We start from the raw sequence: 27,568 nt of genomic DNA on the forward strand, positions 1-27,568 counted from the left end.
TTGCAAGCAGCCGATCCAGGACCAAAGGTGATTGGTTCGAATCCCGGTGTCCCATATGGTCCCCCGTGCCTGCCAGGAGCTATTTCTGAGCACACAGCCAGGAGTAACCCCTGAGCACCGCCAGGTGTGGCCTAAAAACAAAACAAAACAAAAAAAAATCATGGCAGACCCAGAGCGGGGCTCATCACCCAGAGGGGTTTGGTTCATCCCCTGTCCCCCAACCCTCTGAGGTTGGGGTGGAGGATGCCCCTAGAATGTGGACAGGCTGGGGGTATATGAGCTGATCAGGAAGAGGCAGCAGAGGGGGATCCCTACCTACAGCCCCTTGTCCACCAGTCCCATGGCTAGCTCGGCCCAGAGTGCTCACCTACACAGGCTGGGCGGGTAGAACTGGGGTCTGCGGTTCTGAAGTCCGGGGTGCCAGCCCCTTCCTCTTGGTGGGGTCACACATCTGGCCCCCTGGGGCCTCAGCCCATCTCTGATGAACCGAAGGCCAGGCTCCCCCTTCCCCAGGCTCCTCTTGTAACCCCAGCTGTTCCCCAGGGGCTGGAGGTTCTTTTCAATGGAACCCCTTCCATGCACCCTCTGGTACCACCTGCAGCTGCCACTCTGACCCCCACCCCCTCCTGTCTCTCACACAACAGGCAGCACCTTTTCATTTTGTAATTTTATTTAAATGTCAAATGATTGGAAAATCAATAGTGAAAAATAGCCTTTAGGATTCTGCCCTGGTGCAGAGGTCAGTATGCTAGGCAGCACTGTGCCTGCGCCTGCCTGGGGGGGCAACCTGGTAGCCCCCCCCCCCCACCTACAGGGGCAGAGTCTGAAAAGAAAGGGGTGAGAAGTGAGGGCTTTGGGCCCTGCCCAGCCCCACATAGGTCCTTGGGGAGCTGCCGGCCGTGCCCCACACCCTGCCTCGTATAAATATGTACAGATCCCGGGGTGTTGGGGTGTCGGGGTACCAGACAGCCTGTCCCCAGGCCTGGGCCAGGCACCGCTCTGTGCCCATTTTGGGTCACGGTAGCTCCCTGTATAGGGCTCAGGCAGCAGCCAGCTGTCCCAGGACGCGGCGGAACTGCTGGGTGCTGTAGCCCAGCTCCTTGACCCTGTCCACCATGTCCTGGGCGGCGGTGGCCGAGGGGTACTGCAGGGCGGCAGCCTTGGTAGTGGCCACGATGCCACGCAGCAGCTCACAGAGCAGGTTGCTGTAGTGTGTCACCTGGCTGCGCACATCGGCCGCCTTGGCCTGCCGCGACAGTGTGTCCCCGATGAACACCAGCTTGTGGGCGCTCAGGATGACAAACTTGCTGTGTGCCACGAAGATTTTGGGTGGCTGGTTGGACTCCACGGCAGAGAAGAAGGCTTCCACGGCATCCGTCAGTGTGGTCAGGTTGGCCTCACACTGCTCCAGGTAGAAGAGCAGCAGCTGCCGGTCCGAGGGGCCCAGCCCGCCTGTCCGCCCGGGGCCCAGGGCCTGTGCCGACGTCCAGTTGGCCAGATCGTGGTCGATGGGCCGGGACACCTCCTGCTCCAGCCGCTCAAACTGCTTCAGCTAGGACAAAGGGAAAGCAGACAAAGGGTCAGGAGGGTGCCATTCAGAAAACAGGGCACCAGGATCCTGATGCTATGGGACTAGCCCTGGCTGCGAGTCAGTGCTGCAGCACTGAGAGTGGCTGCTCAGTCCTGAGAGACGCAGTCACCCTGCGCAGGAGATGGGAAAGAGGCCACACTTCCCCAGTGACTGCCTCAGCCTCCAGATGGTTCAGAACGAAAAGCTGGGAAATTATTTTCTTCCAGGGGCTGAAGTGACAGCACAGCAGGGAGGGCATCTGCCTCAAACAAGGCTGACCTGGGTCTGAACCCCGGCACCCCATATGCTCCCCCCCAAGCACAAACAGGAGTGATTTCCAAGTGCAGAGTCGAATAACCCCCGAGTGCTGCTGGGTGTGGGCCCCCCAAAGAAAAACAAACAACAAATATGATCTTCTCCTTAACATGCAGTGTAAAAATACTCAGAGATCCCCAAGCAGGAGGGACAGAAGCAATGGCCTCTTCTGCTCAAAGCCCACCCCGGCCTCTGCAGGTAAAAAGCTCCTGTACTCTACACCAGCCCTTGGCAGGAAGGAGACAAGATCCCAATCTGTAAAAATAGCCCAGCCTGGTGCAGTTCATGGCCCGTCTGGGTAAGGGTGACCAGGAACCATGTTCCTAAATGCCAGAATGGAAAAAATATGTTGTCAACCAGAGACCAAGACATTACCCAGTGCCACCCCAACGTCACTGGGCTTCAACTTTCCACTCCTGTTGGCTGAGTATTGCTGAGAGAGATGAGACTCCCAGGTCTCTGAGCACTGCTTAGGGACCCCCTGTACAACCCCACCAGAAACCATGGTGATAGCGAGCATCACACATACATGCACGCTCATGTACAGACAGATACACTATGCCATTTCTTTAAGAAGCTCCTCTTGGGGCCAGAGTGGTGGCGCAAGAGGTCAGGCATTTGCCTTGCACATGCTAACCTACGACGGACCACGTTCCAATCCCCCAGCGTCCCATATGGTCCCCCAAGCCAGGAGCGATTTCTGAGCGCATTGCCAGGAGTGACCCCTGAGCATCACTCCAAAAAAGCAAAAAGCAAAAAGAAAAGAAGCGAAGCAAAGCTCCTCTTAATAACAATCCTGCCAGGCTGAGCACACACTATACATGAAAGAGACACAATAGGATCCCTCCAGCACCTAGAGCGAACCTCAAGTACTGAGCTGAGTGCAGTCCCTAATTCCTGCCCAAACAGAAGCAAGGCAAATCAACATCAGACCACTGCCCTTTCCTTCTTTAGATGATGGGTAGGGCTTTGGCCACAGCTGGAGGTGCTCAGGGATTACTCCTGGGAGTGGCAGGACTCAAACAAGGCGAGCATTCTGCCTCCTTTACAAGCATTGCTCTAACCCTGCCCTTTCTTTGCAATTAGGGATCAGAAAACACTATTTCAAGGGCTCGTCCTAGAACTTCTCTTACATCCCCAAGTCTGCTCAGGGGTCCCCACACACACCTTGGGGAGGGGAGAACCATGCGCTTTCCCAGAGCTGGGGTACAGCCGGCTGGGGCAGACTCAGGTGGTGGCCTGGAGGCTGACAGAGAAGACCACGCCACCTTCCCCGTGCTCACGACCTCCCAGGGTCCTGCTCTACAGACACCTCCAATGGACTTGACAAAGGGAGTGGGATGCTATGGTGTCCTACATCCAGGAAGTGCTGGTCACTTCAGCATGTGCCCAGGGCATCATGGCCCACCAACAGACAGGTCTGGCCCTGCTCTCTCGCCCAGGGGATGCTGGTGGCCTCCTTTCTGTGTCTTTCACTCTATAACCCTCCTGAACAGCTTCATACTATCCAGCTGTGCACATGTTCATGTCCTGCCTCCCAGTGCTTTTTATCAATGAGCCTTTGAGGGCGGTTCCCAATATTTTGCTGATAAAAGAAAAGTGATTAAGGAGCCAGAGTGATAGGAGCACAGAAGGCAAGGCATTTGCCTTGTACATGCCCGACCAGGGCTCGATTCCCGGCATCTCATATGGTCCCACGGATGAGCCTGCCGAGAGTGATTATAAAGTGCAGAGCTAGGAATAAGCCCTGAGCACCGCTGGGTGTGACTCAACCCCTTCCCAAATCCTCCTTTTCCTGCTCAGGAAAATGGCCCAAAAGACAGTTATTCTCTGCGAATAAGCTACGCAAGTTGGCTACGCGGGATTATAATGTGGGAGACTAGTCACAGGAGCAGATGTCACAGCACTGAAGTGGCCCCTGGGAACAGGCTCAAGCTGATGACGACGACGGTGATGACTCCTGCCTCTGCTGTTCTTTGTTCTCTCACTTTCTCTGTCTTCCCTCCCACCCCGCCCTCTCCCCCGTGGCCTCACCTGCTGAAGCTCCAGCTGGCCCTTGCCCTGCCGCATAATGTTGCCCTTTTCCAGCAGCTCCTTCTGGGTCTTCTCAAACTCTTCCTTCCCCTGGAGGAGACAAGACCCGGCTAAGCACGAAGCCCATCCACCAGGTGGCGCTGCAGCCGTACCCCAAGGAGACAACTGTGAGGAAACTGCCTTCTGGGCCCACCAGCAGGGGGCGTGGGCACATCAGGATGGCACCATAGTCTCTGGGCCTCAGATCCCATGCCAAGACCCCCAGAAAGTCTCCTCAGGACATTTTTTTTTTCCTGTTTTTGGATAACACCCAGCGGTGCTCAGGGGTTACTCCTAGCTCCACACTCAAATCGCTCCTGGCAGGCACAGGGGAACCACATGGGATGCCGGCATTTGAACCAATGACCTTCTGCTTGAAAGGCAAACACCTTACCTCCATGCTATCTCTCCGGTCCCTTTTGCCTTTTTTTTTTTTAAACCACACCCTGTGGCGTTCATGGGTTACTCCTGGCAGGCTTGGGGACCATACAGGGTGCCGGGGATCCAACCCACGTTGGTAAGGCCCTCCAAGCTATGCTATTGCTCCGTCTCCTCAATGAGACTCCTGGAACCTGGATTCTCATCATGATGGGGGAATGACACCTGGTTCCCGTCCCAACTCCCCATCACCCCACTTTACTCCCAAACCTCTTCAAAATCCACCTCCTCAGCCAGGGGGCACCAGTCTCCCATGGGCCCATATCCGGCTGTGGCACATCCGGAGCCCCCCGAACAGAAATGGGGGACACCTCAGCACCTGGAGCCTGGTCACGAGTGGGCACCCACCCACCTGCAGGTGGACGTAGTCGTAATCCTCCATCCAGCCCCCTTCACTGTTCTCGTACTGCCCGTCGGGCGAGTCCTGAGAGGTGAACTTGGGGGGTGAGGGCAGGGGCCGGGATTGAATGCTGCTGGCCTTGTCGGGGGTGCCCCCTTCGGGCGCAGGGCCCTTGGTCCGTCTGAAGAGCAGCGAGGCATTGCCATGCAGGAAGGAAGCCAGCTGCTTGGTGTCCTCGGGCACAGCCCTCGAGCAGGCCACCAGGCGGTCCAGGTCTTCAGGCGCAGGGCCTGGGCCACCCCGGAACCCATCCAAGGCCTGCCCATGGGCCAGCAGTGTCTGGTATACGCCGTCCATCTTCTGCAGTTGCCTGACCAGCTTGGCGTGCAGCGTGCGGTCAGTGGTGTGTGCAGCGTGGCCCACGGCACTGCGGGCAAACTCCAGCAGTTCGTGCACAGCCCCCTGCACAGCGGCCAGCGCAGCCCTCAGGTCCTGTGCCGGTGGCGGCTCGTGGAGCTCGTGGGACCCCCGCCACGCGCCGCTGCTGCCCACCAGGTCCAGGAGGTGGGCCACGGTTGCACTCACGGCCTGCTGCAGACGGCCCAGCGCCTCCACAGCCGCCTCCAGTTCCAATGGCTCCCGGCAGGGCCCAGCCACCTCAAGGGATGAGGCCGACTGGCTGCTGCGGGTACTGCCTGTGCTCGAGGCTGACAGGCGCTTGCCGTCGGTGGGGGCATCCCGCTCAGCCGGTGGGGGCACCGCATACACCCCCTCGTCCGCCCCAATGCTGCCACCACTGCCACCACCGTCCATCTCCCGGGGGATGTCGTAGAGGGCACTGGGGCCTGCCCGCCGCAGGCCAGGGGGCACGTCGTAGAGGTCAGGTGCAGGTGGGGGCACGTCATACACATCCTCAGGGGGCGGTGAGTCGGGAGGGGGCGCAGTGAGGACCAGCGGGTGGCGGGTCGGGTCGAAGGGCTTCACCTTGGAGAAGGCAGGGGGCACGTCATAGGTCTCCTCACGTCGCAGTGGCCCATCAGGGGCATCCTGGCTGACAGACGGAGGGACGTCATAGACCTGTGGGCAGCAGGAAGGGGGTGGTCAGCACAGGAGCACCCAGGCCTGAGCCCTTCCCTGCTTGCACACCACTATATTAATTTTTTATTTTACATAAATATAAATATATTTATATAAACATAAATTTAACAAATTTATATATTTAAACAAATATATATTATTCATTTATATTTATTAATATATAAATATATTGATTTTTATATTTATAGTAATATTAGAAGTATAGGGTGCTGGGGGTTACTCCTGACTGTCTGCTCAGAAATAGCTCCTGGCAGGCATGGGGGACCATATGGGACACTGGGATTCGAACCAACCACCTTAGGTCCTGTATCAGCTGCTTGCAAGGCAAACGCCGCTATGCTATCTCTCCGGGCCCATATTTTTTTATATTATATTTATATATACATTGGATCACACCTCACGGTGCTCAGGGATTACTCCTAGCTCTGTGCTCAGAAATTACTCCTGAAAGGCTTGGGGGACCCTATGGGATGCCAAAGGTAGAAGCAGGGTTGGCCACATCCAAGGCAAACACCCTCTGCCATGCTATCACTCTGGCCCCAACTCTGGAGGTTTTATCGTGGAGGGGGCAGGGGAGATTTTTTGGGCCACATCTGGTGGGTGCTATTCCTACCGTGGTGCCAGGAATGATCCATGGTGGTACCCAGTAGCTATATGCAGAGCTGGGGATCCAATAGGCCTAACCCCATAACCTCTGTACTATCTGTCTCAACCTAAGTGCTAAGCCCCAAATCTGGCTCCCAGGCACTGGAGCAGGTGTGAAGGCCAGCGCTGGCTCCTGAGGTTCCTCTCCTTGCTGCCTGGGGGTGCTGATGACAGCCTGACTATCCACAACCCACTCCCGACCCCCCATGCTTTGCTCTATGGCGGGTCTGGAAGGTCATGTACACATTCTTTGTGGCTGGCACCTGCTTGGGACTGACACCCCTGATGGTCACTCACCACCTCCTTTTTGCACTCAGAAGAATGACAGGACAGTCACCCCATGGATGTCCTTTGTAACTTGACACCACAGCCTACAGGTGGGGTCCCACCTAGCCCGATCCTCAGCTTACCGCATGGTGGTTGGACAGGGGAAGACCCTTCTCCACACTGGGGGGCACATCATATACATCCAGGGTGGGGTCCCGGCCGTTGGGCCCCTTGACGGCCATGGGGGGTGTGTCATATACCTGCAGGCAGAGAAGGGGCAGTGAGGCCATGCAGGACAGGACAGGGCAGAAGCAGAAGGCCCCCGCACCTGCTTCCCCATACCTACCTCCTGGCCATACTGGCAGGGCACGAGCCCGCGCACAGGGGGTACGTCGTAGATGTCCTGGGGCCCAGGGCCTAGCAGGTGGCGAGGGACATCGTACTCATCCTGCTCAGGCTGCGGCGTCTCAAACACATAGCCTTGGCCCACACGGGTTGGCACCACCACCTGCGGGCACAGAGTAGCAACTCCAAGGCCTTCGGCCAGATGGGAAACGTGTGGATCGACAGTGGGGCAGGGTCCTTGCGTGGAGTGTGTCTGCCACCTCCAGACAAGCTCCTTAGAAGGGCAGGCCCGAGATTTCCCCTAGGGCCCAGGGGCTGTTCTCTCAATGCCAAAACACACGGAGGTGCCAGCACCAAGCTGAGCTCAGGGTGTCCTTGATGGAGTCTCAAAGCCAGGACCTGGGCCTCAAAAGAGGAGACCAAATGTGGCATCGAGCACTACCTCTTCCCCTCCAGGACCCCAGAAGTCGGTCACCAGGACTCCAGACCTCTGTCTGGGTCATGGCGGGACCAGCTGGTTTGTAAAGTCCTGAATGGGGCAGGGAGCGGCCAGGGGCGGAACCCAGAAGGCGCCCCCCACACACACACACACTGGCCCTTAAGGATAAAGCCAAAAGGAAGCATCTGGGGCCAGGAACCAAGACAAAGCCCACTGTAAGTGGGTGGGGGGAGTCTGCAACAGATAGGCCCAGACGCGGGCACACAGGGGCTCTCTGAGCCCACATGACCCAGTGCGGGGGAGGCAGGCAGGATCTCTGAGGAGAGACACAGGGACCTGATGTGGGGGTGGCGGGGTCTGGGTCGGGAGCAGCTCCAGGCAGGCACCCCTCCCCCACGAGGCTTCGCAGAAAGGTCTTTTGTCCCTTAATCAAAGGGGACATCTGGGTGACTCACAGCCTGTGCCACAGCCCAGATGCCACTGCTCTGCCAGCCCCAGCAGAGCTCAGGGGATCCCAGCAGGGTCTGGTCCCCCCTGCACCGCGCCTCAAGGGGCTGACAGCTTGGCTGAGGGGGTCCCTGCCCCACGTGTTGGAGTGAGCTGGCGGCCTCACGGCCTGTCTCACAGCGAAGCCCAGACTGGAGTCTCCTCCAGGGCTATTTTTAGACTCTGGGACCTGCCAAGAGCAGGGCTGACGGCTGGACGTGGCAGGTTGGCTGGCCTGGAGGCGAGGCAGGGCGGCCTGGGACCTACCAGGAACAGGGTCCCCCACGCACACCCTGCGGATGGGGGGCGGGGGAGAGGGCAGTGTCCTAGACTGTGACCGATTCTGGGGGACAAGTTTTCTGGGGATCAGCAGCCTGAGCCCACCTGTGCCAAGGGGAGGCAGAGACCAGGCAGGTCCAGGCAGACATGGGGTCCCCTGGGTGTCTGCGGGGAGAGTGAGGCAAAGGCCATGCTAAAGCCTTCGGATGGGACAGGTGTCCCCCCTTTGTCCCCCCATCCATCTGCTCTTCCCAGAGACAACCTGACCTCTCTTCTGGCCCTTGGACATGGACCCACAGAGGGGCCAGAGCCTGTGGGGTGGCCTCTATAACCAGGAGAGGAGTGTGAGAAACCATGAAAATGCTCTGATGCCCAATCCTGGGTGCTCCCCATAGGCTTGAGCGCAGGAGACAGGACAGGACCTACAGCTCATGCCAAGGGGCAGGCCCAACTCTCCAACCACCCAACGAGCTGGGGAGGCAGGGAGGCGCAGACACATATACTCCTTCTGGGTCACACACCAGTCTGAGCTGGAGGGGAAAGTCAGGGGCCCCAAAGCATTGGGGTGAGCCAACCTGACAAGGGACATGGTCCTGTGCTGCTGGCCCGGCTCAGACACACAGGACCAGCAGCCTAAGGAGAACAGAGGGGACACACACCAGGGACATGAGTCTGTGGAAATTCATGTGGGGGTTAGTGAGAGTGAGTAAGAGAGGGAGAGCATGGGCCAGTGACATGGGAGTGACCCTGTGGGTTATTGTGAGGAAGCACCGTGCATTGTGGGGTTATGGGCACGTGTCGGGAAGGTATGTGGGACTATGCAAGTGTGTAGGACTATGTGTCACATGTGTGTGGGGAGCTTCAGCAGTGATAAGACTCTACCCCATGTCAGCCCGAGTGCAGCCACCAGGTTCAGCTCATCACACGTCCCCACCTGCCGTGCCTGACTAGGTAAGGACAAAGCTAGCATTTACAAGAGCTCATGCCTACCAGTGACCTCTAAATGCCGAGTGGTGCCCTGAGAAGCTGGGCAGTGCGGTTGCTGCCTGGTCACTCCCAGAGCTTGGCCCACAGCCCCGAACCTCTCCAGGGTGAGCAGATGCACAGGACACAGGAGAACTGGGGCACAAATCTGTTTACCCCATCTGGGCAACTCCTCCCCAAGTCTGGACTCTGACAAAACTCCTCCTCCCCAACTCTTATTCTGGGGCTTCTCCCAAGCAGTGCCCCAGGCCACTGTGGTGATGCTCAGCCACTGGGCAATGAATGTATCCGCACTTAGGCCCAGTGACAGACAGTGCTGCTGGGGCCATCAGGGAAGTGCCAGAGATCAGCCCTGTACAGATTCTCGGGCTATCTCCCCGCCCACACTCTAACTCTGGGGCACAAGAGTCACAGGCCTAAGGTAAAAAAAAAAAAAAAAACACAGCTCAGGACAGCCTGTGACAGTCGGGGGTGGGGGATTCCTGATCCCCCTCCAGACACAAAGCAGCTGGCTCTGAGCCATCCCCCCATCCCGCAGATACCGTTCCCCGGTGGCAAGGGCCCCCCCCCCAGGAGGGCCTGAGAAAGAGGCTGTGAGGACTCTCATATGGAGGACTCTGTGGGTGGTGCAGAGATGGCTCCAGCCCTAGTGGGGACTTGGCTTGCCCTGTGGGTGCATACAGGCCGGGGTGGTCTTACCTTGGCTGGGGGCTTTGCAGTTCCCTCCCAGCTGCGCGTGTCCATAGATGGGGGCACCTGGTAGATGTCCCGGCCCATGCCAGCTGACGGTGGCACCTGGTAAATGTCCTGCGCTGGGCTGCCGGGGCCCGGGGGCACCTGGTAGAGGTCTGGGGCCGGGTGATGGGCCCCAGGCTTCGGGAAGGCTGACGGCTGCTTGGCTGGGGGAGACTGGAACTGGGGGCTGGAGCTGGGGGCCTGGTAGAGGCCCTGTTGGGCTTTGCCGGGGGTGGGCACCAAGTAGACGCTGTCAGGTTGTGCAGGGAACGCGGTGGGCAGCATGGCTGTATACGGGGCGGTGGGCTGGGCCGAGGGGGCGGGCGGGCCTGGCCCGGGTCCCGCCGCCTTCTTGTCATGCATGCCCACCAGGATCTTGAGGCGGTTGCCTGGCACGATGCCCTGGCGTCCATGCAGAGAGCACAGCCACCAGCCGTCTAGACCCTGCGTGTCACGCTCCAGCACCGTCATGATGTCGCCCTTACGAAAGGACAGCTCATCTGGGGACTCGGCCACATTGTCGTAGAGGGCCTTGGCCAGCACGTTCTGGGGAGAGAGAGAGAGAGAGAGAGAGAGAGAGAGAGAGAGAGAGAGAGAGAGAGAGAGAGAGAGATGCTGATGGGCGTGAGGGGAAGGGGCTGTCCTAGAGTTCCCCAAAAAGGTCCAGCTAAGGGTCAGAGCAATAGCACAGAGGTAAGGCATTTGCCTTGCATGCAACCAACAAAGGATGGACCCCGGTTTGAATCCTGGCATCCCATATGGTCCCCAGAGCCTGCCAGGAACAAATTTTTTGGGGGGGGGGCCACCCCCGGCGATGCTCAGGGGTTACTCCTGGCTGTCTGCTCAGAAATAGCTCATGGCAGGCACGGGGGACCATATGGGACACTGGGATTCGAACCAACCACCTTTGGTCCTGGATCGGCTGCTTGCAAGGCAAACGCCGCTGTGCTATCTCTCCGGGCCCCAGGAACAATTTCTGAGCACAGAGCCAGGACTAACCCCTGAGCACCGTCGGGTGTGACCCCCCTCCAAAAAAAAGGCCCAGCTGTGGCTGAGACCTCTGAGACTTGTCCTGGGTACAGGGGCACCTCACTCCCTGCACCCCACAACCTGGGCCAACAACCAGATGCATCCCTGAGCACAGGCCAGTAGGTCAGTTAAGAGAAAAAAAATAAATAAATAAACGGGACCCACAAGAGCAAAGGTGAGAATTCTGACAAGCTGTAAAGAACCAAGGACACACACTCTAGTTTCCCTGGAAGCGACCGGGTGAGGAAGGTCACAGCAGACATGAGAGCTGTGGAGAAGTCTTCCCCTCTCCCCACGAGGGTTCAAGGAGACCCCAAATACAGGAATGCGGGTAATAGATCCAGAGCAGAATGACTCAGAGCTGGTAAAATGCCAGTTGACCCAAGGTTACTCATTAAGTTACAATTACAATGAAAACAGCAGCAGGACTGTGGGTGGGAGAGGGAGAAAAGTGACTCAAGAGAAAGATCCTTTTAGAATCCAGCAGAAATGTGGAGGGCACAGGTAGCTCAGGGCTGGGTCAGGAGGGGCCCATGTGGGCAGCGCTGCCCAGCCAGGAGGAAAGGGATGAGAAGCAGCTGGCAGAGGGACCACGACAGGCTCGGCATGGGCTCTACTGCCATGCCCAGGTGTGCCACCCAGGCATCTCGAAGTCCCCAAGGAAAACCAGAAACAAACCAGAAGGGACAAGAGGGCACTAAGCCCGGAGCTGGGAACAGGGGGCATAGGTGTGACCTGAGACCAACTTCCCAAGAAGATACAGGGTTGAGCCCCCAGCTGGGGCACCTGCTCTCTGAGGAGGACAGGGATCCAGGGTCCACAGATAGGGGCCTGAGATCCCAGAAGCGGCCCCTAGTGGGTCTGCAAATCCCCTGGTGGTTTCAGGATCTGGTCCTGTTGCCACTGTTCCCAGGTGTAGTAGAACTGAGTGTAAACTCAAGTGTGCCCAGAAATGCCCAAGGCCTCGAGGGCTTTTTGAGTCAGCAGAGGGCAGGTGGGGCGGAGACAGGGAGCAGGCCAGGGTCTTGGTTCCTCCTTCCTGGGACTGAGCCAGGCCTTAGGTTCAGGTAGGCACAGAGCGATGGAGGGCTGGAGGTCAGGGGCCTCCTCAGCTCCAGGGTCTCAGAATGTAGTGTTTAGTCTATGCTGACTCAACAGAGGAGAGCTGAGCAATCTTCCCAGCAGGAACAACAGGAGCCAGTAGGAGCTGGAACCCAGGGTGCAGGGAAGGGGAGAGGCAGCAGTAGCAATAAAAGGCGGCACCAGGAAGCAGGGCCCAGTTCAGGGACCGTGGCAAGGCCCAGACACACAAAAGGGCACTCTCTGGGGCAGTCAGGCTTGGACCTGCACCCTGTTCCCAAGGACATAAGCCCAGGCAGGTCCGTGAGAGACCCGAGGTGGGTGAGGACAGATCCCAGATGCTCACTCCTGCTGCCTGCCCTGATTTCTGATTTGATGAAGCCTCTACAAGCATTTCGAGGCTAAGCAAGATGAGACGATGAACCCCACTGAGGCTCCAGACAGGGGGAAGAGATGGAGTTCTGGGAAGGGCAATCAGGGTCTGAGGTGGGGGGGCTGCCTATCTGCTACCCTCTCCCTCTCCCCCCTCCATCCCCTGGGCTCAGGCCCCCAGCCCCAGGCTGCTCCCAAGAAGAGCAAGTTTCCCAAATATGGTCTGCAGTAGCCTGACCCAGGGACGGGATCCGGTGACCCCACAACGCAGAGCCACGCCAGGTCCCCCCTGCCCCTGCCTGAGGACCACAGGAAGTGCCAGCAGAGTGAGTCACAGGAAAATTCCCTGCAGCCAGCAGAGGGGCGGGAGGGAGGCCCCTCACCTAGGAGGCGGTGGAGGGAGGGACACAGGGCTGGGACTTGGGAAGCTCAGCAGGGGCTAGGATGGGTCAGGGTGTGGGGGACATTGGGGCTTGATCAGGGGTGGCCCCCCCATCCCCTCCGATCCACTCCAAGTGGGCTGGTGGGACAGTCAGTCAAGGCCTGCCAAGGATAGTTGCGAACGTGAAGCAGGGGTGGCAGAAGCCAGGCTGGGCACGTGGCACCGGGCGCCTGGCACAGGGCTCCTCTCCTGCGTCAGCCTCCGGGCACAGCCGCCCCCTCCTGCCTGAGCTGGGTCAGCCCCAGAGAGCCTGGATGGTAGCCATGAAATCACTGGGGCCTGTCAGGAGGGATTGATGCAGCCACAGCTTTGAGCTGGGAAGGAAAAGTGGGGCCCAGGAGTCCCTGGAGTGAGATCTCTGGAGATCCCTGGGAAGCGGTCCAACCTGGTCCCTACACACCTCAAAAAGGCACAAGAGGGGCTGGAGAGATGGCGCTAGAGGTAAGGTGTCTGCCTTGCAAGCGCTAGCCAAGGAAGGACCCTGGTTCAATCCCCCAGCGTCCCATATAGTCCCCTCAAACCAGGGGCAATTTCTGAGTGCTTAGCCAGGAGTAACCCCTGAGCATCAAACTGGTGTTGCCCAAAAAAACAAAACAAAACAAAAAAAGCACAAGAGGCCCAGATAGGCAATACAAAATGCAGCCAGGCATTCCTGTTCTCCATACTCTGGCCCTCTGGAACAGCCAGACCCTGCTCCGTGGGCCCAAACGGGCACTAATCCAGGTTGGCATCGTCCTGGGCATGGCCACAGGGAGGCTGTTGCTCACCTGCTGCCACATCTGGGAGCCTTGAGGACCCTCCCTGCAGTCCTGCTCCCCAGCGGAACAGAATACAGCACCCCCCCTCAGCCCACCCTCCCAGGGCATCTGCTGCCCGCAAAGTGCCAAAAACCCAACAGCCCTGATCCTGCCCCAGGCTTTGCAAGACCTGGAGCCAGGCATTTGGCAGAGCCTGGTGAGGTGAGGGCCACCCACAGCAAATCTGGAGAAGCCTTGGGGGTATGTGAACCTCAGGGGCTGTCCCCCAAGGTCCTTTTGGAGTGTGGGGTGCTCAGCCCCCAATAGTCTCAGACCCAGGAGTGTCTAGGGGTTTGGGAGGCGCATCACAGATCACAGCTGGGGAAGTGACAGGACCCAGGTGACACTGGCTCTGGGGACACACAGAAATTCCCCCCTCTTGTGCTCAGAGGGACATAGACTCTGCCTGTGGGGACCCCAACACCAATGTCCTGACCACCACCAGCTGTGAGTTTCAAACAACCCAGACATTAGTCACCTCCATTGTGCAGGTGGGAAATGAGGCTCCACCCGCTACAGGTTGGGTGCAGACATAGTGGGGATGTGAGGAGGGCCACACATCACTTCATGGCCGGTGGGGACTTCCTTTGGGACTCCTCTTCCCTCCTGAAAGGCAGCACCATGTGCAGCAAACCCTAAATGGTCCCTCAGGCTCAGAACCTTCTCCAAAGTGGGTCAAGTCCATTCCAGGCCCTATGAACACATCCCAGGGTGTTTGGTGGCTACCCTGCACCCCAGGCTTGCACTCCTCCTGCAAGGCACCCCGTCCTGTGCCCTGCTGATGGGCCGTTGCCTCTCCTGTGCTCACACCCTTGATAAAGTGGTGAGCTTGGACAGGTCCTTTGGGGGAAGAGTCCCAGGGACAAGTGCTTGGTGCTGGGTTGGTAGGAGGCCCGAGGAGCCCCATTCCTGGCAAGCCTGTCCAGCTGCCATCAGGAGGGCACCATAACCAAGACTCAAAACCCTGCCATGGCCCCTGAGCCCAGTCTGGCTGGGCTGCAGCAGAAACAGCAGAGAAGGGCGGGGTTAAAAATGATAGCACCGGGCCTGGAGAGATAGCACAGCGGTGTTTGCCTTGCAAGTAGCCAATCCAGGACCAAAGGTGGTTGGTTCAAATCCCGGTATCCCATATGATCCCCCATGCCTGGCAGCCAGGAGTAACCCCTGAGCAATGCCGGGTGTGGCCCAAAAACCAAAAAAAAAAAAAAAAATGATAGCACCATAGGGAGGGCGTTTGCCTTGCACGCAGCCAGCCCAGGTTTGACCCTCGGCATTCCATATGGTCGACCTCCTTCCCCCGCGCCTGTCAGGAATAATTCCTGAGTGCAGAGCCAGGAATAACCTTGAGCACCGAAGGGTGTAGCCCCAAAACAAAAAAGTTAAAACAAAAACAAATAGCAGAGGCCTTTGTACACATGTATGTATGTATAGTGAGTGGGGGAATGGACACATTCTTGACCCCCCTTCACTCCAGTGTCAGGCAGGGTGTCCCAGGCACTGTCTCAGGGAAGCTGGGCAGCCGCAAGCATGATCTTGCCTCAGGACATGGCATTTGAGCCCCTACCAACCACATGGGAAGGTGCTCATTCCAGAACTGGGTGAGTCTTTGTGATCCACTATCCTCAGCTATGAGACTGTGACCATCCACAGCTGCCCTGTCCTCTACGAGCATTGGAGAAAAACCTTCCTCCAGTGAGCTAGCCCTGGGCAACAGCATGACCCACACCCTTCTGAGACTCTTCAGTTTCCCCACAGCTCTGCCACCCCAGCAGGACTGAGAAGACACGAAGATACGAGGTGCTGAAACCCTGACTTCTGGTTGAGATGGAGCCAGAGCCACCTGGTGACCCCCGATTCTGGGTCGATACCTTGAACCCCCTTTCACCTCTGAGATGAGACTGACGCAGAGACACAGTGGTGGGGTCACAGCTTCTCTCCAGGGCCAGCATACCCCCCAGGGTCTGCCTGCAAACAAGGTCCCTCTCCCCAGGAATTCTCTGCCTGCCAGCTGGCTGGTCCTGCTGCCCCAGAAACTAGGGTGCCTGGAGGGGAAGTAGGAACAGTCTATGGGGGTGTAGTTCAATGAGCTCAGGTTTCATCCCTGGCACCAAAAGGCATCACACCTGAGCACTGAGGTGTGAGGGAACCCCTGAGCACCACTGGGTATGGACCCCAAATAACAAGACAATGCATGCCAGATGGACACAGCCCTGACACCTACCTGGCCACCAACCCAAGAACTGAGCCTACACATGAAGCAGAGACCTGGCTAGGCCAGGAGTGTTCGTTCTGACCTTACTTTTGCTCAGCACCCCGAGTGGGAAGGAGTGACCTGCCCTGCCCTGATGACAGTGCCTACAGGGAAGCTTCCTTGCCTGGGGCCAGGAGATCAAGCCAGCAGCTGCCCCTTCACTTACCCTCTCTCCCTCCTGAGCTCCACCTGTACCTGGGCCCACACACCTGCCTACTCTGCCTGGGAGCCCAGTTAAGGCGGATGAGGCACCTTTCTGGGCTTGGAACTGTCTCCCGTGCTAGATCCTTCCTTGGGGGGGGGGGGTGGTCGAGGAAGGCACAAGTTCCTGTCTCCGACACCCAGCCAAGGGCCCTGGCCCCGGTGTGACGGAGGCCGGGCACGAGAGGGAGGGGGATGTCCACGCCTCCACCTGGTCTGCCCTCCAGCAGGAGAGCGAGCCCTGCCTATTACTCCCTGCCACCTGGCTGGCACCAGGCTGCCAGAACCAACCCATGCCATGGCCAAAGGGCGAAGTCTCGGCTGCAAGGTCGAACCCTGGAGGGGGACAGATCCCTGGTCCTTGCATGCCATGCATCTCCAGGTACCACGCGAGGAGAATTGTGGCCGCTGGTAAAGGGGGGCATGGGGCAATATCCCCGCAGCCCCCCACGGTGGACAGTGTGACTCAGTACCGGCTCCGCACTCGAACCCTGGGTCCCGAGGGCTGGCCTGGTTCTCCCACGACAGACCGGCCCGTCCACCCGCCCGCCCAAGGTCACCGGGGGTGGGGTGGGGTGGGGTGGGGAAGCGGGCCTCCCGCCAGCGGCTGGCTTTCCCGGATCCAGGAACTTTCCGGCCGCTCGTGGTGGCCCGGCCCTCCCGGCCAGCCGGGGTTGGAAGCAGCATTGCCTATGGGAGGCTCCGCATTGACCGGGAGCCTAGGGCCGCGGCTGCCCGGAGCGAGACCCCAACTCGGGCTGGCCCCGCCGAGCCGATCCCCGGACCGGTCTCCCCGACCATCGCGCCGCCCCGGGCACTCACCAGGTAGTTCATGGTGTCGGGCCGGCCCGAGATCCCGCCGGGCACAGAGCGAGTCGCCGGCGCCGCGCAGTCCTCGCACTCCCGAGGCCCGGAGCCCCGCCGCCGCCGCCGCCACCCGGCCGCGGGCCCCACGCCCGCCAGGAGACGGAGCCGGTCCCGGTCCCGCTCGCTCCGCCCGCTGCCGCCGCCGCCGCCGTCCAGCGCCCGGCCCGGCCCAGCGCCCGGCCCCGCTCCCGGCATGCCCGGCCACGCGCGCCCATTGGCCGCCGCCGCGCTCCATGCAAATGAGCCGCCGGCCCCGGGGAGCGAGCGCGCCGGGTCTGCGGGAGCCGCTGCGGGAGCCGGAGCGCGCGGCCACGCACCTCCCCGCCTCCCGGCCCACGTCTGGGGCTCGGCTCCCAGGACGTGGCCCTGGCCTCCGGCGGGGACGAGCAGGATCCCGAAGAAAGGGCGTGCAGCGTGCGGCGGCGGGAACGGGCCTCCACGTCCCGCGCCCCGGGCTCGGGCTGCTTCTGCTCTCCCCGAGCTGTGACACCGCCGCATCCCGGCCCCACCGACAGGCAGAAAGGAAGGAAGGAAGGAAGGAAGGAAGAAGCCCGCTGGAGTGTGGAGGGCAAGGCAAGCCCCTCGCTGGCCAACAAAGACTAAACTGCACTGCCTGACTCTAGCAATACCTAAAGCCCTGAGATACAGGGCCAGGCAGGGGTTGGGAGACTCATAGGTCCCCCAGAACCCGCAACCTCTTCCAGACCTGTGGCCCAGAGGTCAAGAGGCCGGAGAGATAGGGTGTTTGCCTTGCATGCAGAAGGAAGGTGGTTTGAATCCCAGCATCCCATATGGACCCTCGAGCCTGCCAGGGGCGATTTCTGAGCGTTGAGCCAGAAGTAACCCCTGAGCGCAGCCGAGTGTGACCCAAAAACAAAAAACAAAAACAACAGGCAGAGTAGCCGGCCTCCAGTGGGTTGCATCCAGCCTCCTGAAACTCCCAAGTGGCACCCCAGAGCCCCCAATGGCTGATATTCAGCCCAGATTCTTTCTGACAGGCAGATGAAGGCAGGGCTGACTGATGCAGAACCCTCAGAGGGAAACTGTGGGGAACCTGGTTCCCCCTGAGCTCCTCCTCCACAGGAGGCTGGTCCGGGACTCACAGCATCCCAGGCCCCTAGAAGAACACAGGGTGCAGAACACAGGTCTGGGGAGGCAGGAGTTGGGAGTCAGACCTGGGAGTCAGACCATGACTGAGCACAGGACACCATCTGCTGCCAAGGAAAGTGGCACAGAGACACCCAGGTGTGGCCTGTAAAATACACAACAGCCCCAGGAGAACCCACATCTGACAAGGCCCACTGACACCCCCCACAGCCCCACAGACTCAGTCCCCTGCCAGCTGGTCACTGTCAGAGCTGTATTCCTGGGTCCCAGCCCTCCTGAAAAAATGGGAACTGTGTCATCTCCATTCCCCCCCCCCCAAAGCTTCTGGGAGACACAAATCAAAACCACCAGTCCAAGAGATAGGTGAGGAACAATGTCCCTTCCTCCAAGGAAGATAGGGGACAGCCCCTGGGGGGCCAGAGCTATAGTACAGCAGAGAGAGCACTTGACTTGAATGTGGCCAACCAGAGACACTGACCTGAGAGTTTGATCCTCGACATCCCATTATGACCCCCACCCGAATCCCACCAGGAGTGAATTCTGAGTGCAGAGCCAGAAGTAACCCCTGAGCTCCAAAGGGTGTGGTCCCCCAAAATAAACTTAAGTCTAGTCCCCTATTCCTGCTGCCCCTGGGCGCTACACATATCTATGCCAGCCCCTCTCTGCTGATGCAGGAAGCTCCCCCGCTTCACCCCTCCAGGGGGCGCAGGGCATAGGCCAGGCTCCCATGGGGTGTCTAGGCAGGCGTGGGGCGGGGCAGTGGGACCCGGGAAAACAGCGGATCCAGGCGCTGGGGGCGGGCAGTGGCGGCTGGCGGGGGAGGGGACGCCTCCGTCACAGGCATCTCAAAAATGTGCGCCTTTCCACTCGCACCCCCACCCCCAGCCAGTGCCTTCCAGAATGGCATTTCCGCCTGGAACCGAGGCCCTAGGATCCCTGTCTCACCATGCTGGGTGGGGGAAGGGGGTCAGCGCTGGCGGGAGAGAGGCCAGTGCTGTCCAGAGCGCATATTCGGGGTGGCAGTAGTTCCCAGACTGCTGGGGTTCCCCCCCCAGTCAAACTTTGGCATCTGAAGAGTCTGAGCATGACTGGAAGGGTGGACCAGGCCAGGTCAGATCACCCTGTTACTTGCAGGGGTCCCCAAGGGCAGGGGGCTGAAACCCAGGTACCCCCACCTCCACAGCTGAGGTTCCCAACACTCACAGATGGTACAAGGGTTTGGGGGCAGAAAGAGAAGGGCCAGCCTGGAGAGTGTGGAGGCAGCCTCAACCCCGTGGGGTAACTCAGGGCCACCTGGCAGCAGATGGGTGTCACCAAGCCTCCCTAGGGATCAGCAACCCATCTAGGAAGGAAGCGGCCCCAGCACACAGCGACACTGGCTCTCAGTTGTCCATTCCTGGCCCAGGCCAGGAGTGGTGGTAAGCTAGTGACCGGGGGTCTCTTAGGGGAGGGACAAGAATCTGGGCCTCACCGCCCTTTCTCTGGGCCCAACAGTCAACAAAAGCAACAGCTCTCGGATTCACAGGGACCTGAAGGCCATGCTCATGGAGAATGGCTCTGAGAGAGGCCCCAGCTTGAAGCAGGGAGCCCTAGTATCCGGGCCTGTGAGCCCCGCACAAGCAGGTGAGCACACACACATGAACACACACGCACGCACACATATGTACACAGTAGTGACTGTGGGGTCAGCTGATGGCTAGCTCAGTTCTGGGCGCAGCAGCAGCAGCAGCGGATTTCCTGAGGCCGGAGGCAAGTGTTGCTGCTCTACGGACAGGAAGATGTGACCATCAGAGGGCCACCGGGAGGGGGCACACCCAGACCTGGCCTGTGTGGGGGGCAGTGTCTGCCACTCTGGGTGCCGGGATTGCCCAGAGATCTCAGGAGAGGATGGCATGAACACAGCCTACTGTCCAGGCTCTGAGGTCACTGAGGGGAGCATGTGGCCATGGGGGGTGGTCACACCTCTTGGGGTACGGGCGTTGCCTTCCTGCAGTTCACACCCAACCAAGCCACAGAGACTGAGTGGGCAGGATCATGATGGAGCAGGAGGAACTGGGGCTGCCTTCTGGATGTGAGTGAGGTTTGGGTTGGCTTCCTGGATCTGGGCAATGTCAGCAGCATCCACTGTGCCAGGCCCGGGGGCTAGAAGCAGCAGAATCCACAAGGTGCCCAAAGGGGGTTGGAAGCAGATCTTCCCAGAGACCCTCTACCACCCCACTGCTGAGCCCTCTATCTTTCTCTCTTCTGCAGGCCTTCTATCCAAGTCCCAGCGGGGGCTGCCAATGCTGGGAAGCAGCAGGGAGTGGACCATGGCCTTTCCCAGCAGGGGGGTTGGTGAGAATTGAGCAGGGATGGGACAAGTGGAGGCAGGAAGGGGCAGGGGCCATTGCACTGCACCCCCAGTCCTCTAAGGAAGGAGGTCCTCTCACCCCTAGTCCTCCCAGGAAGCTTCACTGCTTGGTGCCCACAGGGACAGGCAGGGTGTGGCCAACTCCGCCCAGCGGCCATCTGCTCCCCTCTCCCATAGCAACCAGCGTACCAGGGTGGGTGGGGGACCTCACCAGCCATCTGCCACCCCACATTTGCTGCTGCCGGGGCACGAGAGGGGCCCTTGGGTTGGGGAGGACTGTGGGAGAGAGCACGGGAGACAGGACACTGGCTCCCCAGCCCGCGCCACAGTGGTCTTGGCCTGTATCTCTGAACATGACCACCCCACAGGCCGGCTGCTCCCTGCACCCACCACAGCCAGGTACTCTTTACCTCCCAGCTATAGCTCAATATTACCAGGAGGAACCAAGTCCCTTGGGAGACTTGGGGGCACAGTCTCTGCACAGATCACTGGGATCCAGGAAGATGGGAAGTCTGGGTACAGGTGCTGAGGGTCTCTGGGGAAGTGGGCTGTGGGTAGGCAGGAATCTTCTGCCAAAACAAAGGCACACTCAAAGTGCTGGAGATATTACAGCGGGGAGTTTGCCTTGCATGGGCCAACCAACCCAGGTTCAATCCCCAGCATCCTTTATGGTTCCCTGGCAGGAGTGATTTCTGAGTGCAGAGCAGGAATAAGCCCTGAGTGCTGCCTGGTATGGCTCAAAAACCAAAAATAAAACAATAAAATAACAAAGAAAGGGACCAGAGAGATAGTACAGTGGGGTGGGCGTTTGCCTTCTACAAGGCCGACCTGGATTTGATCCCTGTCAGGAGTGATTCCTGAGCTCAGAGCCAGGAGTAAGCATCAACAGGTGTGGCCAAACAACAAAAAGAATAAAGAAACATGGGGCTGGAACAATAAAACAGTGATAGGGCTTTTGCCTTGCATGAGGCCAACCTGGGACAGATCCAGATTCAATTCACAGCATCCCATATGGTTCCCCTTGCTTGCCAGGAGCGATTTCTGAGTGCAGAGTCAGGAGTAATCCCTGAGAACCACTGGGTATGGGCCCCAAAACTAAACAAAAACAAACAAACAAAAATAATAATAATAAAAAAAAAAGACTGAGAAGAAAAAGATCATGATTGATAAGAACAGCCTACCCCAAATAGTGAAGGGCAGGGCACAGAGGTATTAGGGTAGCTTCTTAGTCATCCCAGCTTCAGGCGTGAAAGTACCTATGGGCCAGGACCAGCAGGTAGAAAGGAGAGCAGCCAACATCTGTCTAATCGACCTTGGCCAGAAAAGGGAGCCCAGGAATCATCCTGGACTAGGGAGGATGGGGTGCAGCCACTTCATTCCTGCATCCCTATTCTCTTGCCAGGTAGCTGCAGGACAAAAAGCCTAAGAAGCTCAGCGGATGCCAGAACCTGAGGTGGGTCACCTCAAAGGCAGCACTGCTGGGGGAATGGGAGGGCATGTAATAGGACAGCAGAGAAGGCGCTTGCCTTGCATGCGGCCAACATGGGTTTGATCCCAGGCACCCTAGATGTTTGATCCCTGGCATCCCAGACACCTGAGTGTAGAGTCAGGAGTAACCCCCCCCCCTCCCCAGCACCACTGGGTGTAGTCCAACCCCACCCTATCCCCATTAAATGCAGCAGTGCTGGGCTGAAGGAGGAATGTTCAGTGCAAACAGCATCACAAGGAGCTCTGCGGTCTGTCCTTTGGTCCATCAACATCACTAAGCGCAGGCCTAGCAACTGTGTCGCCTGGGTCCCCAGCAGCACATCTGGCCCCAAACATGACAATCCAGCAGCGATGGGAACCCCAGCATGAAAGATGGAGGTCCTTAGGGAGCACATGGGAACACCACCACCAAGGCCATGTGTGGCTACCACTCACTGTGACAACGAAGGGAAGAGAAATAGTGGGCAGCTCCCAAAAACTGGAACCACGTGTTTGCTAGTTTTGGGGCCACACCCAGTGGTGCTCAGGGCTTACTGCTGGCTCTGCCCTCAGGGATCACTCCTGGCAGAGTTAGGAAACCTTATAGGATACCAAGGATCAAACCAATGCCAGTCATGTGCAATGCAAGCATCCTATTGCTCTGAACCCAAGTGCTTTTATTCGCACTCCTAAAGGCAGCAGGCACAACAACCACCATGCACAAGAATTACTGACAGGCCAAAGCATACACAGGTCAGAGGCACAGCCTAGAAAGGACCTTGAAACTTCTATCAGCATCACGTGCAAGAAGAGGCAAAACAAAGCCACACAGGGAGAAATCAGAACACAGCCACACTTGTAGGGCAGGAATACCAGACTGACCATGCATGCAGGGGCACGAGCAAATCTCGTGGGATAGTGGTGTCCAAACCCATCATGGAGGTCCAAACCCATCACAGCCATGTTCCACTACTGACATGTTTCAGTGCAGGAGTCCAACGTGGTACAAAACCCCAGTGCTGGGCCCGGAGAGATAGCACAGCAGCGTTTGCCTTGCAAGCAGCCAATCCAGGACCAAAGGTGGTTGGTTCGAATCCCTGTGTCCCATATGGTCCCCCGTGCCTGCCAGGAGCTATTTCTGAGCAGACAGCCAGGAGTAACCCCTGAGCATGGCCGGGTGTGGCCCAAAAACCAGAAAAAAGAAAAAAAAAAACCCAGTGCTGAGCCACATTACGTGGCACCAGGCAAACAGAGATGGGCACTGACACCCTCGGCCCAGCGCTGGTATCAAGAATACAGAAGTTCCCTTGGTGCATCTACAGCACAACTCTGCCCTCCTCCATGGCCGACATAGTTCTGGGCCTGCTGATGACCCCCACCATGCCTTGATGTCCTTGTCTCTATTTCTGGTCCTCCTGGGGACTTGGTACAGTGACACAGTACATTGGTGGGAGTAGGAGGAGAACAGGAAGGAGGGGGAAAGGCACTGCACAGGCTGACCCGTTCCATCCCTAGTACCACATATGGTACCCAGAACAGTGCCAGGAGCGGTCCCTGAGCAGAGACAAAGTACAGTAAAACCCTGAGGGCCACCAGGTGTGGCCCACACATCAAAACCAGACTACCACCAAGAAACTGAATTTAAATGACTGACCAGCCCCAGTCTTTTGTCCCCTCAAGAAAACAATATGGCAGCAAAGCCGTGGCCACGGTCCTGCGTGGACACCACCACCATCACTATGGCCCATGTAGGAGGAATAGGGGGCCGACATGCTCTGCGTAGGGCACCAGACTAGCATGTGTCTTTGGGGGCCAGCAGACGGAGTCCCTGAGTTCTGCCCTGCCCATTCCCAACTTCCACCACCTGCAACTCTGCACCTGCCCCTGGGCCCTTCAGCAAAGAGGGCAAAGGGAGGAAGCCAGGGTTATCGCAGCACCAAGGTCCTGGTAGGAACATGGAGAGAGGGGGTCCCAGGGAAGGATGACCCCCTCCTCCAGCTACAGGGGGCCCAGAAGGTAGAGCACAGCAAGGGGAGCATTATAAGGCCCTGAGATGCTCTCAAAACAGCTGCTCACAGTGCTGGGAACTCTCAGGAGTCATGACCCTCAGCCTCATGACGGTGACCCCTCAGCTTCTTCCTGTATCCCCCATGTCCCTGACACTGTGGAAGCAGAGGCCAAGGACCCCTTAGTAAGAGCCAAATCCACATGCATTCCCTTGCTTCCAGCCCAGGGCATATGTCCAGGACAGCAGCAGAGACACCATGTGGCCAGCACAGGGTCGCTGTTCACCCACCACCAACACACCCAGCTGCCCCTTAAAATCCCGAAGAGGAAGGGGCCGGGAAGGTGGCACTAGAGGTAAGGTGTCTGCCTTGCAAGCGGACGAACCGTGGTTTGATCCCCCGGTGTCCCATATGGTCCCCCAAAGCCAGGGGAGATTTCTGAGCACATAGCCAGGAGTAACCCCTGAGCGTCAAATGGGTGTGGCCCAAAAACAAACAAACAAAAAAAGAATCCCAAAGAGGGTTTCCAGGACACAGGGTGGGAAGGCAGGCGTGGCCTGGGAAAGTGGCAGCTACTGGAGGGCACTTCGTGCAGAGGGCAGAGAGGACAGGGAGTAGGTAGGCGGGCTGGGTGGCTGCCTTGGCAATGGGACTGAGGACTTTGGACACTGTCTCCCCACTGTCCTCTGTGAGCCAGGACCAACTACCACAGTCAGGCAGGCCCCGCCAGCGCCAGTCACGGATATGGCTAGCCCAGGACCAGGCCCAGAGCAGGCTCTCAGGGCGGCCAGCAGGAGTCGATGCAATGGCCTGGCCTGGCCCTCGGATCCTCACCCACTGCGGCTGAGGGGAAGCTTGGAGCTAGCCCCACCCTGCTGCCCAGCCCTGGGCACACTGCCTGGCCTCTGGGAGTGCCAGCCACCTCAACTCATGCCCACATAGCCCCACAAATTCATGCCTGGAAGGCCTGGGGTGGAGGGTGGGCCTCTTGGCAGCGTGGATGGCCTTGAGGCCACACAGGTAGATGTCCACTCCCGGCTCTGGGTCCTCTCAGTGGCCCTGTGGCCTGGCGAGATGGTGGGTCACACCAGCATGTGCCCCACGGCCTGAAGGAGTGGTAGAGCCTGTCTCACTGCCCTGCTCTCATCTCAGGGAACTTCCCCACCTGCTGGGTGCTGAAATCTCACCGGACAGTGCCATGAACAGGCTTCTCATCACTTCCAACTATAGACCAAGTGAGGCCTGAGACACAGCATTGCTCGCAACCAATCTCAATTCGATCCCTGGCACCCCAGATGGTCCTGATGTCCACCAGCAGTCATGCCTCAGCCTGGAGAAGCCCAGAGCTCCTGTCCCTGCCCCTGGGCCTGGGGTCTGAGGAAGGCACTCAGCCCTTTCCTTCCTAAGACTATGGCAGCCCCGAGGGAAGTGGTGACAGGCCCAGGAGGAAACAGAGGCCAAAGGTGACCAAGAGCGAAAGGCCCCACAGAACTCTTTCCTCTCCTTGGGGGACTTGAGACATGCTGCTACTTGGAGAGACCCCACTACCACTCACCTTCACATCCACTCCAGAGCTGCCTGTTCTCCCTGGGGCCACGATGTCTAGGGGGCCCCATGCAGGAAGGGCAGGGCTGGCAGCAGGTGTGCCCCAGGACCTCCTGCAGTGACTCCACCCGTTTCCAAGCACAGAGCCTGGAGCCTTCCAAGCGGCCTCTGCACAATGAGCACCTTCCCCACCTTCCCCACAGCCCCACTTGAGAGAAATGCAGGGTCCCAGGAGTGCTGGTAGGCAGGGGGTACAGAGCCACCCCCCAACTCAGGGTCTAGTACCCTGAGTGCCCTGGCCACATCCACACAGGCACCCACAGATCTGGTGCTCTGTGCCAGCCCTGACCTGGGCTCTGCAGAGAGCGGGGCCGGAGAGAAGGCAGGCTTGGCAGGCATCCCTTTCTTTCTGAAGATGAGGCAATTACGCTCTGAACCAGAACAGATGGGGGGATGCGGCTCACATCAGCACGGTCTGCAAGCCCTAATTTCTTCATCTGTAACTCGGCATTACCGCTTCTGGGGGCGGGCAGGAGCCGGGGGCTTTAATTCTATAATAACCACACTGAGCTCTGACACAGCGTCTCCAGCCAGGCCCCCAGCACCACACTCGAGTGCGGGCGCTTAATTAAGAAACCCCAGCCCTGCCAGAAAGCCCCAACTGGCTGCAAGGACCGGGTGGGGGGTATAGAGAGGTGTAGAGGGTGGGGTCCTCCCAGGGCCCCCCCAACTCCCCCACCAGCCAGGAGCTGCATCCCTTCCGGTCACCTAGCAAAGGTCACTTGCGCACAGAACCAACGGCTGGAGGCCTCAGCCTGCAATAGAGGGGCCTGTCCCCCCAAACCCTCAGTGTGTACATCTGCAGAGTGGGCAGGTCAGCAAGAGCTGCAAGGGTCAGTTAGCACATGCTTCCTGACCAGAATGCTATGGTGGAAACCAGGCCTGGGGGTGCTAATCAGGGTCCTCCAGGGCTGGGCCAGAAAGTGGGGGTGTCCCGAGTTAAGTGGACCCCACCTCTGCACTTGGAGGGCACCAGAAGGGCTGTCGCAAGGGGTGGCAAAGGTGGCAGAAAACTTGCAGGACCCTCAGGAGCAGGATCCCCACCTGGTCAGGCGACTCTACTGAGGCCCAGAGCCCCCCCATTCTGGGGGATACCACCAGGCCTGTCCACTGCCAGCCGGTTGGGCCATCTTGGTGGAGGAGGCGGCCTCGGGGGGACCAGCACAGGCTCCTTCCAGGCCCAGCAGTCCACGGGGGATCCTGGGAACCTCAAGCCCCCCACTCCAGCCGGCCCAGACGTCCAGGGGTGGAGAAATTAACAAGGGGGGGGGAATCCCCATGGACATAGATCAGACCCCGTCCGGACCCTGCTCTCCCAGGGGAGAAGCAGCAAAAGAAACAGAAAGGCCAGAGCAGAGGAGCTGACTTGGAGGAGACGCCCCCCAACAGCCCGGCCCCGAGAAGGCCTGGAGGGCGCCCCAAGACTGCCCGGCCGGCCGTGGCCCTGCGGGGCTGGCCAGGGCCGGGAGCGTCCGTCCACCGGGCGGGCCCAACTCACCGGCACGGACATCTTGGCCGCCGCTCCCGGTCCCGGGCGGGCAGGCGGGGGCTCCGTACGCCGCGGCCTGCTCGGGCCCCCCCGGCGCGCAGTCGGGCGCTCTCGGGGCTCCCCGCGGGCTCCTGCGCGCTCCCGGCCGCCGCCGACCGACCGACCGACCGACCGGACTGTCCGGCCCCGCGCGCTCTGCGCATGCGCGCCCGCCGCCCCTCCTCCCGGGCCCGCCTTGGGGGGCCGCGTTAAAGGCGAGGACCCGGGACCCCGGCGATTTTCTGTCGGCCCAACGCGGCGGGGGGTTAGGGGCGCGAGTTCCCTGGCCGCCAGAACCTCACTCACCCCGCATTGCTCCCCTTGGGTGCTGTGGGTTAGGGGAGGGGGCATCCTGCCCATTCCCCTCAATGAAAGCGACTGGAAGTCTCCAGAGAGGGGGCCCTGGGCCCCTAATTCCCCACATGAAAGCTCAGAGTTCCCCCTCGACTCCA

General features: G+C 59.2%; 1 protein-coding gene across 2 annotated transcripts; it reads right to left on the reverse strand.

The window, feature by feature from the left end:
• Positions 1–652: 652 nt before the first annotated feature.
• Positions 653–27,214, reverse strand: BCAR1 (BCAR1 scaffold protein, Cas family member). Of its 2 annotated transcripts, none has more exons than XM_049786349.1 (7): positions 27,087–27,214; positions 9,979–10,560; positions 7,093–7,254; positions 6,890–7,006; positions 4,749–5,813; positions 3,920–4,009; positions 653–1,552 (listed from the first exon to the last, which is right to left on the reverse strand). In XM_049786349.1, the coding sequence occupies exons 1-7, from the start codon at positions 27,096–27,098 to the stop codon at positions 1,040–1,042; spliced, it is 2,541 nt and encodes an 846-aa protein (XP_049642306.1). In that variant the 5' UTR covers positions 27,099–27,214; the 3' UTR covers positions 653–1,039. The 2 variants fall into 2 exon arrangements, with proteins under 2 accessions (XP_049642306.1, XP_049642307.1); XM_049786350.1 differs by lacking the exon at positions 27,087–27,214 and adding an exon at positions 17,009–17,094.
• Positions 27,215–27,568: the final 354 nt, after the last annotated feature.

This window comes from Suncus etruscus, chromosome 14, assembly GCF_024139225.1.
Source record: "Suncus etruscus isolate mSunEtr1 chromosome 14, mSunEtr1.pri.cur, whole genome shotgun sequence".
Taxonomy (NCBI): domain Eukaryota; kingdom Metazoa; phylum Chordata; class Mammalia; order Eulipotyphla; family Soricidae; genus Suncus; species Suncus etruscus.